This window comes from Athene cunicularia (assembly GCF_003259725.1).
Source record: "Athene cunicularia isolate RWA chromosome 2 unlocalized genomic scaffold, athCun1 chr2_part1, whole genome shotgun sequence".
In the NCBI taxonomy this organism is placed as follows: Eukaryota; Metazoa; Chordata; class Aves; order Strigiformes; family Strigidae; genus Athene; species Athene cunicularia.
The window spans coordinates 12,631,947-12,643,646 of NW_020799095.1; the positions used below are offsets into that span (position 1 = coordinate 12,631,947).

At 38.0% G+C, this 11,700-nt stretch overlaps 1 protein-coding gene across 5 annotated transcripts in view; it reads left to right on the forward strand.

Annotated features, from left to right (window-relative positions):
* The window catches only part of ZNF385D (zinc finger protein 385D), a 443,055-nt gene that overhangs the window by 277,196 nt on the left and 154,159 nt on the right, over positions 1 to 11,700 (forward strand). For 2 of the 5 annotated variants that reach the window (XM_026841918.1, XM_026841922.1), the window contains one exon: positions 7,788 to 7,814. The exons of the other annotated variants lie outside the window; for them this stretch is intronic. In XM_026841918.1, coding sequence (XP_026697719.1) covers positions 7,788 to 7,814 — 27 coding nt within the window. The remainder of the gene's footprint in view (positions 1 to 7,787; positions 7,815 to 11,700) is intronic. 5 annotated transcript variants of the gene reach the window in all.

An 11,700-nucleotide genomic window follows, 5' to 3' on the forward strand; every position in this document is an offset into this window, starting at 1 on the left:
TCTAAGTCTTCTTAACCTATTTAAATATAATTTAGCTGTCTGAAGAGTGTAATAAAGAAATCCTAACAATCCCCATTTAACTTATATCTTTGTCTGGACAAGATCACTACATATTCTGCCCAAGTCTAAGTGAAACAGAATAGTCAGAAGTACAGGTTTGCAGAGTCTTTTCTCAGATGTTAATCAAATCTTTCTGTAATGCATAAACAAAGACAACAGATCTGTGAAGCTAGAGATACCCAGTGTCAGAGTTAGAAGAGCAGAAAGTGTAAGGTCCCAGCCTGATGCAGAGACTTAGATACAAGAAGTGTGCCAGCATTGGTGGTTTGGGGCTGAAGAAGGGTATGCAGATCTTAAATTTTGTCATAGCTTGGCCAATATCCACTGAAATTTTCTCAGCGTTTCAGGTTAACACACCCAAAATGCTCTGCTGTGAACCAGGTGATTTATGTTTAGTTGCAACTCCAGATCTGTAAAATTGGCTTGAGCATAGGCTTTGGAATGCAACCCTTATACAGGCAAGCTGTGTTTGGTTTCAGGTTTCTTAGAGGCTTGCATGCAAAACCGCCTCATTGCTTGAATTGATACCTTTAATTAAGCAGATTCAGTGCTCTGCAATAGTTGTCCTTTAGTGTTACAGTTCAAATTAATATCCAATGTAACTCTCATTAAGTAACTGGAATTATGGAGAGAGAGGAGAGATAGGCCTCTTTTTCTCAACACACTGTGTTTTTCAGTAAGTTTACGGGGCTTTTTAAATGCTGTTTCAAGATCCAAGTAGTATGTTCTTGTCTCTGGAATGATCCTATTCTTTTTCAAAGATGTGATGTCATAAAGCAGCGATAGATGTCTTAGTGCGTCTTTGGCAATATGCTTAGAGTACCTTCATTTTCATCTTATGTTTACAGTTTCATGATGTGTTTCTCTTCTTATGTGGTGCATCTTGGTGTTTTGTGGGCTTGTTTTGTTTTCAAAGAAAGTAATACCAAATTCTGAATTATGCAAACAAATTCTCTCCTGTATATGGTGACGTGGGTCAAGTATTCAGGGTTTTGATTCATCCTTCAAATTGCGCACCTTTGGTAAAATTTTAATTCCTTTTTAGCGGAATATCAATTCTCATTGTTTAAAACTCATTGTTATGGAACATTTTGAATGTTTAGTCAGATAGTCATGCAAATAACAGATAGAACCTACTTCTGCATGCATGAATTAAAAAGGAATTAACTTTTCTGATGTCATTCCACTGATGTGAGCATTGGAATAGTTAAATATATGCAGACCTATTTGCAGGACTGAGGTTTGTCTCTGGTTTAGCAAATCCTTGCATTTCTATAGAAATCTGACAATTGGTTGGCTCACTTCAGTGGTTTAATATAATTTCATTTTCTTGGAAATGTACTGTAAGATTACCTCTTATGAAATGCAAAGATGATTACAGTATGTGAGGCTTCCTCCACTCCTTAACAGTTGAGCAGGAGGATGGAGGGAGGGATCCAACTTGTCAACACATGGTTCCATTGAAGGCTCTTAGCACTTGCCTTGCCCTTTTAGCTTCTCAGCTATTGCAAGGTTCTTTTGATCAGATTAAGAGACCAAATTTATTAAAATTCAAAGTTGGTAGGTTTTGGAGGGGGGTGACTTCCTCTTCTCCAGTAATAAAAACATATTGAGAAATCACTTGAATTATTTGATATACAATTAAATTAATTAAATATCTGTTGCCTAATTTGAGGGCATTACTTTTCTATTTTAATGTGAAAAAGTACTAAAAATATTAGGAACATGTAAAGTAATGTGATGCAGAGAAGTCAAATGATCATTATAACTTCAAATAGTAAAAGCAAAGCAATGCAGTGACTTACATGGATCAGAGCAAATACTTGTATATATAACATACGCAATAACATCGGGAATTATAATAGCTAGACTTAACATTATGAAGCTGCATGATTCTGATCCTTCTGATCTACATGGATTATCAGAACGGTCTGCACATGAATTTTTCTTCTCTTGGTATTGTATTCTACTGTATCATGGTTACAAGGCCTGGTAGCAATGCCTTTCAAAAACCGCATTTGCTTTAGTATTTCTCAAATAACTGTTACGTAGTGGAAACCAAAGTTAGTTCTTTTGTTTTGTTTGGTCTTTCTGGCAGAGAGGGGCTTAAAAATAAATAAACCAAAACATGTCAACTAAGACCTTTTATTGTGGAGTGACAGTTTTAGTGTGTTTTGCCCAAGGCTTGATTTTTTGGGGCACCTTAGTAAGAAGGTAGATGAAAGATAGTCTTTGAATGGAATGAATGGAAAAGTCTGAGGTGGGTTGGTTTTATGATAGGCCTGTTTCTAGATATATTTACAGTTAGTTCAAGAAATGCTGAAATCTAGACCATGAATAACTGTGAAAGCAAATCTGGTGAATGTCTAATCTGAGTTTGTGATGCACCCAAAGTGAAATTTTAATAGCTATGTAGGGCAATAAGTAAATATTCTGAGCAGAGTGAATGCATGAGCAAGAAGGGAGCTCCCAAAAATGTTATTTAAATGTTTTATCTCTCTCCTTTGTGTTTAGTTCCTGGAACGGGGACTATAACATTTTAAGATCCCTTGACAGAGGAGCAGAACATAGGTAGGCTGACTAAAGAGCAGGCAAGGAAAGGTACTATTACTTGAGCTCTTACCATATCTATTACCTAGATTACCTAGCTATTACCATCTTTTTCTTTAGAGAGGGTTTCAGGCTGTTCCTGACCTATGTAAAAATGCAGATGAATAGTATTTGTCCTTTCCACCATGCCTTTCCATCTCTAGCCAGCAGTGAAATCTGCACATTGGTATGCAGACCATTCCTTGCCACCTTTTATAGCACTGAGGTATTTGGGGTTTGGGTTTATTTTGTTTTTTCTTTTAGAAAACCTCCCATATAAAATAGTAACCAAAGACACACAAGATAATCTTCTGCAGCCTTTTCTTTACTATTACAGGCTGTGTGGCCAACTCAGGAAACCTTTTGACAAAATCTGTGTCAGAACCTATAAAAAATTCTTTGCTTTTTCTGTGAGGAAAAAGTTCTGAATACATTGAATAATGACATGTAGATTTATAATGGAATAATTTTATGTTGCATGACAGTAAAATGCTCTTAAGGAACATCTGGATAGGATCACAGAAAAGCTAAAAAATCATAACTGATTTCATATAGCTTAAAGAAATATGAACATATTGTTGGGTTAGGTTTGTATTTTTTGGCAAATAGTTTATGCTGCTTTACTGAAAATTTATGTGTAAATGTAACTGGATTGTAATCAATAGAATTACCCACCAACAAGAACAATTTATATTAGCCAGGGGCAGGGATTCCCATTCATTAAATCTGTGGAGGACAGGCCTTTATCTATTTCTGTGGATGCAGCCTGGAGCATTCAACATGTCATGGATTAGGTAAATTGGGTCTGACATGCCTGTGTTTCTGGAAAATAGGACAAAAATTTCTTTTGTCCTTTGTGTCTTGTTGGCAAAAGCAGTTGTGCTCCCCCCCTACCTACAGAGAATGACAGCAGATAATTTTCCTTGCTTGAAAACTTTTTTTCTAAAATTTAGGCATGTTTTACATAGAGATATAAAAAAATGGACCTGCCAACATTTTCACAGATATCAAGAGGACAGTCAACCTACTTACTGCCAGGTATTGCAGCTTTCAAATCATTTGCCTAAGTGAGCTCCATCAGGTGTAAAGCTTGTGAGAATTGAAGTTTCCACAGCCCTTCTTTATAAATAGTCATTATGTTAGAACTTCTCTACTGAAAAAGAATGTATTCACTTTCCCAGAAAGACACTAGCCCTGTGGTCAAGGGATTTTTGTGGGCTGATGGAAACACAAGCTAAATTCCTTTGTGAAGTTAATACACATTTACACAAACCTAAACTGCTTCAAAAAGAGATTATTGTGCAAGTATTCCCAGTTAGTCAACAGCCCAACTATTGGGACGTTCCCCTGAGGCACCAGGGATTTACAGAACAGGCTTCAATATGGGCCTTTGATTAAAATACAGACCTTAATTTCTTTCAATTTTTGAAACTTTTATAAGGATTTTCTTCCATAATAATTAGATTTGAGAGTGTAGTTTACATGTAGATCTGCAAAGACAAATTCTGATGGAATGTTGTAACAGAAAAAAGTTAAGTTTGATGGTGTTTTCTCTCAGTCTCCTATTCACAAGCAGTGACATCTTGAATCAAAATATCAGCTAAAATGTCATAGAAGAATAGTTATGATTAGTTATCCATAACTTTGTGATTGCAGGGGCATGTGCAACACCAAAGCCTGATTCAAGGGAGATGGGATTCTTATTGCTTACTGACATAAAACATGGTTTCAAACTGGTCTTCCATAACTGAACAAAGAGGCAGCTTTATAAAAATGAATTTGAGATAGTCTGATTTGTCATGTTTTTTTCTGCTGCAGAAGAGTCATGGGTGGGATCTGTTAGTGAGAATGGTGGTAGCCTGCTTGTGCAGTGGAGCATTTAGATGTTCAGAGGGTTAGTCAAACTCTGTTATTTGAAGACCTCATGCCTTTGGAATTTTTTTATTTTTTTTTTTGGCAGCTCAGAGTGTTACTCAAATGTGAATTTTTGGGGAGTCTGACTAAGAACAGGATTTTGATGGTTCTGAGCTCTGATGTTTGAGTCTGCCACCATAGGCACCATAAGGAACTCATTGTGCCACAAAATATTTGCAGGACCACCTTCCACTGGCATCTTTAACAGTCTTCCCTGCTCGGATTTGTAGGGAGTTGGATTCAACTTCAACTCCAAAGCATTAATATATATGGGCCAATGCTCTTACAGAACACTATATATTCATGTGATCTTTGTCAGATAGGAAAACCAATGTTTTCTTCACTAGTCCTAATAAAACTTTCTTATGTATCTTTATCTGTTATATTGCATCATGATGTGTTTTTTTGCTTATACTGTTTTATGGAATAACTATTTTATTTTTAACTGTGTTTATGGAAGCACAGTCCCAGTTTTTGAAGGAAATAAAAACATTTATTCATCACAATGTACTGTGAATTAAAACCTAAAAACTGTTTTCCAGCATATCATATGACACATATTTATCTCTGTTTAAAAAGAAAAAAAAAAAATCATTTGAATTGCACAAGATCTGTGTGTGATTGCAATAAATAGTTTTTGGCAATGATGTTAGTATTTTTTAGATACAATACAGTTAGACAACTATTACTTTTTAAGTACATTATAACGTGTCCTATTTAAACTTCATTAAAACTAAATCTGTGACTGGATATAGAATTTCCATAAAACATCTGTTTTAATTGATTCTGGCCAAGGTTCAAATTTCTCCCACTGATTTCCAACATCCCATTCTTTTATTTCCATTCTTGTTCTGCCTGCTGCCTTCTTCCGTTCCCTTAGCTTCCCTTTCTTTCCTGTCCACTTATCCCCCTCCCAGATTTGATGCGAACACCTTACTCTGAGCATCATCCTGAGGATTTTATGCTTTATCAACAGCTGCTCTCCTTTCATGATTGACCCCTTGCTGAAGTCAAAACTCTGTACTGTGGTCCAGAACTGCTAATCATTTGCATCCCTAGTCTTTGTCAGACAAATGAAGAATGGTTGATGTGCTGATCAGTATAGCAAACAAAGGTTATAAGAAAGTTGGTGACAATCTGCAAATTTCTGGTGAATTAAAGACTCATCTCTTCATGCTTGAAGGCTGGTATCTTTTTAGTGTGCATGCTTTTGTCTTATGTGAGTGCCCAACTTACTTTATTGCAGCTACTGTAGTTAACCTTCAATTTTGGGCAATGGGGCAACAAAGCAACATCTGATTTCACATCTCCATAACACAGTGTGATATAAGCTGACCTCAAATGCTTAATGCTGAAGGGAATTACTCTAATGTAATCTTCAAATATTCAGGTGGTACTTACAGAAGATGGGAAGATTTTTCTCTCCCCAGAGTGCAATTGGTCCTTTTTTTTTTCCTTTTGTAACTGCCTGCTGATGAAAATCCAGAGATAAGTCATTGCTGGACACAGTGCATGTGTGCTTTGAGGTGGCATAAAATTCTGTTCTAGTAAGCTCAAACTTAAGAGTTAACTAAACATTTTATACCTCTCTCAACTTGTCTCTGTGGGGGCAGCAGACAGCTAGGAACTGTTTTGTTTTTTTTTTTTTCCTTTGTTTCTAAATACAAAGCATGGGTTGCCCTACAGGATAACTTCAGTTTTTCATCAGCTTCTTTTTCCAGAAAGTCTTGGTCAGAGATAGAGCCTCAGGGTCTTGGTTTTGTTTTTGTTTGGGTTTTTTTTGTTTGGGTGGGTTTTTTTTTTGGTTTTTTTTTTTTTTTTTTTTTTTCCCCTCAAACAGCTCTATCTCCTGAGGGCTGAACTGGTTTAGTTTCATTATAGTAGAATTTTTATAAAAAGTAATGGGTTGGGGTTTAGAGACAATCAGGCCACGTGGTCTAATAGTTTTTTCTGGGTTTACATCCCGAGAAAGAGTGGTATGGAAGATATTAATCTTTGCTGGTTTGGTTTACTTTTCTTTAAGAACTTCAGATGTTTCATTGGGAGTATGGACTCATGTATTTCATGGTGGGAAAAGTTCCTGAGTCAAATAACTTGAAGTATTTTAATTTAGGAATGCATATAGGAAAAATGATGATATGATGTATAATTTCTCTTAACAAGTATCTTTCAAGCCACCATGAACTAAATAGTGCTTCACGTCCAGGAGCCTGTCCTTTGAAACTCACTTCTGTCTAGTGTGCCTGTGCTCACTATCCCTTTGTGTTTGATTCTCCTCTAGTTTTTCTCCTTATTAATGTTCAGTAAGAAATGATACCACTTACTTTTTTGCCTTCCTATGAAAGTCCATAAACATAATAATTTTAAACATTGTGTTGGGTCTGTGTGTGTGTTGGGGGTTTTTGGTAGCAGGGAAGGGGGCTACAGCGGTGGCTCCCTGTGAGAAGCTTCTTGAAGCTTCCCCAGTTCTGGCCAAGGCTGAGCCAATTAGAGAAGGTGGCTGCACCTCTGTGATAGTGTGCTTAAGAAGGCGAACCACGGAGGAGGAGTTGGGACTTGTGAAGAAGAGTTGTGACGAGGACACCTGTGAAAACTCCAAAGTCAGTGGAAGAAAGGGGGAGGGTGAGGAGGTGTGCTGGAGCAGAGACTCTTCTGCCGCCTGAGGTGAGAGGGCAGGCTGTGCCCTTGCAGTCTGTGAAGGTCCATGGTGGAGCAGATGCCTACCTGCAGCCCATGGAGGACCCCACTCTGGAGCAGGTAGCCATGCCTGAAGAAGGCCAGGACTCCGTGAGAAGAAGCCCCTGCTGTTGTAGTTTGGCACTGGGAGGACTCTGCGACACATGGTGGGGACCCATGCGGGAGCACCGCAGATAGAGTTGCATCCCATGGGAAGAACTCACAGTGGAGAAAGTTAGTGAAGGACTGTCTGCTGTGAGAGGGACACCATGCTGGAGCAGAGGAAGAATGCAAGGAGTCCTTCCCCTGAGGAGGAAGGAGCAGGGGGACTGACCATACCCCCCTGTTCTCTGCCCACCCCCGTCAGCACAGCTTGCAGGGAGGAGGTGGAGAAAGCAGAAGCAAGGCTATGCCAGGAAGAAGAGAGGGGTGGGGGAAAGGTGTTTTTAAGATGTGGTAATGCTTCTCATTGTCATACTCTGTTGTGATGTTGTTGTTGTTGTTAGTGTTTGAATTAAATTGATGTTCTTTTTTTTTCCCATAACAAGTCTGTCTTTTGCCGGTGACCATAATGGGTGAGTTATCCCTCCATATCCTTATCTCGATTCTCAGGTCTTTTGATTTACTTTCTCCATCCTATACCTGAGGGGAAAAGGGTGAGCAAGCAGGTGCATGGTGCTCAGTTGCCCTATGCTTGCTCAAACCATGGCAAACATTGTGGACTGTTTTTGTGAATCAAAAATTCTGGGACTGTAATAGTTTCTGATGTGTAAGCATTTATGTCTTTACGCATGGGGAAAAAAAATGAAAACTGTGATTTTGTTTCAATAAGTATGCATTTTTGTTATGTACATATGCACAGGCAGTCCAATGTATGCAAAGACTGCAAGGTTAATTCAGGGGTGAGACTTGGTCCAGTCTGTGCAACACTGGCATAGATTCACAGAGGTATTTTCATGTCCATTGTTGTGTGCTACCTGTAAGACCAACAGCCAAGTGGATCTATGTAATCATAGACTTTCCATCGCTCTTTTCTCTATGCACCTTTCTCTGTCCTTCCCTTTGTCTCTCTCTGTGGAACTATCTTTGACTTGGGCAGACTTTGCTCTTTTGACTTGGATTCTGCCATCCTTCGCCTAACTCAGTCACTTCCCAGGTCAATCTGTCACTCAGTAAAAGAGCAGAGATTTGACAGCTAGCAGAAGAGCAAAGTGGTGCTCTGGAAACATGCAGTAACTGTTGGCATTAAGTTCCACTTACTCTTGCATTATGCAGTTAAAAATGTGTAAAAACTGTTTCCAGTGAATTAGTAATAAAACTTGGTGAAGTTGAGCTTTCCCAGTGCTAAATGGAAGACGCATTGCTGCAGAGCACTATCTTCAGAGAGTTTACTAGTGGAGTGTGTCCATTTCATAACATTAGTTATATATTTGTCTCAGTTATATGCTTGTTTCATTTAAAGTAAAGACATCAGAAGCTAATCGTTACTTCTTTCCCAAGCATGCTTTTGAAAAATGGTACTTTTAAAATTGCTAATATATTCATCATAAAAATGAAAAATTCTTTGAAAATCTATTTGCAATACAGCGTTCTTCTGATTAATAACCCTTGGAAATCCGTATTCATTATACCATAAACATGACCTTTATAAAAACATCAGAAAAATCCAACTGCAGAATATGCCAGGTCAAGATTTTAAATGTTAAAAAGTGTAAAACTTTAGAATTAATGTGCTTTTTATAATACTTGTCTGATGCTTGTATTTTTGCTTTATTTTATGTGTGTGTTTATGGTGGGGGGCTTTTTGAGTCTTTGTGATTAGGAGACTGATCCCAAGGGAGGACACTTTGGAATAAATCTTAATGCCCTTCAGCAACTTCTTCCCTGTCATCCAATACTTAGGTCCATTTAGTTTGTAACAGCATTTTTGCTGGGCCTGTAGTTCATTAGATCTGGTACTATCTAGTAGCCCTCCTGTAGAGGCTACTAACCATATACTCTGACCTGCTGGTTAGGAGCCCTCCATGATGCACTACTCAGTAATGGTGCGGTCAGTCTAGCACTGTCAGAAAACTTCTCTATCTGCTGGAAGCTGTACCTGTACTGTACCTGCAGTTTTGGGGAAATGAACATCTGTAACATTGTGCCCTTCCTCTGATGCTGTCAGATTGCAGTGCTCCTCTGAAAACACCCACGCTTCTCACACACCTCAAGATGCACCTTAGCTTGAGTCTGAATCCTTCTACTGCAGGTTGGAGATCATACTGTGGGTAGCTGCTTTATGTGGGAATAGCTAGCCAAGATCGAAGACCTTATGGTCATGAGAAGAAAAGGAAAATTGTTTTTCCTTTGATATCTGGACAAACTTGTCTGGCCTGGCATTACTGTTTGGTGGTAGAAATGTCTATATATATTTCTAGATTACTCTAGGCAAGGCAAGGTTTTTACTTCCTTCGATTCACTTTCTTATTAAAGAAAGTAGAAAGTTGTATAAAATATGAGCAGTAGGGGAAGGAACTGCGGAATAGAGCTGGGAATATATAGTTTGCCAAAAGTAAAGAGAATTATTAGTGCAGATGTGGACTCATCAGTCCACTCATCTTCCCTCTAGCATTTACGACTGGGAAGGGAGAACAGATTTTAGCATTTTCTTTCCTATCATGAGATCACTCAAGTCTAAGTGAAAGTGCATTCAGGTCATTACTAGACTAAAACCAGGGAAGGATGTTGCAGTGCTCAGAGCACTAAATTTAGGGACGCAGGGCTCAGTGTCTTGACCTGCCACAGATTCCTTTATGAGCTGTGAGCAGGTGACTTATGCTGTCTGTCCTAGGTTTCTGGGTGAAAAATGGGGATGATCTCTTGCCATGTAGAGCTGTCCTGATAATTAATACCAGAATTGCATGGAGAAAAATAAAAATGCTGGGTGTGTAACGTTTAATTTTGTTTTTCAAGGCAAACAGAAATGAAAAGCTCCTCCATTCTCAAGAGGGAGGAAAGCTAATGTTCATGGGCGTTTTGCTTGTTTGTTTTCTCCCAATCTGTGACGCTGGCAGTCTTGGGCTTTCTGATTTTCTGGTAACTGGCATGGCTGATACTTGGTATGGGCAGCTGGTAACAAGCAAGATGGCCAAACTAGACAATTTAATCTTGTTTCCTCTAGAAACAACCAGAACTTTATAGAAAGTGGAACATTCATTTTGGATCATTTAATTTTCAGTGATCCAAAAGCTTCCAATAGGGGAAAAAAAAAGTCATCCAAATTTGTCTGACCAACTGGAATAAAACCTCAAAGGATTCTGAAGAGCTCAATTAGGTAGGTCATGTTGCTAAAATAAACGGCTTAGTTGCTGTCCTTGTGCAATTTATAATCCATAGAAGATGTTGCCCATAGTGAGTTAGTGGAATTCATTGCTAGACAGTGTTAAGTACGGAAGTTCATATCATGGTTTTTCAGTAGATTTTATGTAATTAAAAAAAAAAAGGTAAAGTGTTTGCCATGGGCCATAGCATATTCTATATATGGGGGGAAAAGGGTGATGCTTTGTGAGGTTCATGGAGTCTCTGATATTACTGTCCTTGTGACCTAAGGTGGGTAGAGTCTGCACAGTGCTGTGCACTATTCATCCTATTCAGGCAGGCTGGAGTGTCTGAATTATCTGTAACTTGGGCCCTCCTGTCTGTTAACACAGGTGGATTATGGCAGAGGAACAGGAGGGAAGAAGGTAACAAAAAGGGACCAGGAACCTAAGTAAGGACAATAATGAAAGGAGATAACAGATAAGAGTATTCATGCAAATTTTTCTCTGCATTTTTCTAGTCCAGCATCATAATAGTAGTTTCACAGTATTCTACACAACAAAAAGAGAAATCTACTCCTTTAGGTGTACAGAGGGGTATCAGGATTTATTTTTTTTTTTCAAAATGCTAGTAAGTGTGAAAGAAAAGACTTAAAAAAAAAAAAAAAGCAGTATGATGCATAGCTTCAGGCTTCTAAAACTATAATAATAATAAAAAGAATTCTTTTTCTGAACTAGCTCACTTTGCAGGAATCACAGAATAAATATTGTCTCTAGACAAAATAATACTTTGTATAGCAGCAAATGACCAGAGCTGATTCAAACTTTCCAGGTGAATAGTGTATGTGCTGAAAAATGCACTTTATAAATAAATAGTGGGTACTGATTTGTGCCAAACTGGAAGAGGTTTACTTTTTTTTTTTTTTAAAAAAAAAAAAAAGGGAAGGAGGGAAAGAGATGAGAAAATATTTGAAAATGTTTTTGTAATGAGTAGTTTTGAATTGTTTGGCTTTGGATGTTTTAAATTTGCCAATATTTACGTAAGAAAAATGGTTAGGTATCCAAGTACAAGCTATAGAATTTCATTTTGGGTGAAAGAAATGTTTCAGCTGACACAATGATTTTTTTTTTTTTTCCCCCTAATTGTCTTTTTTTTTTTTTT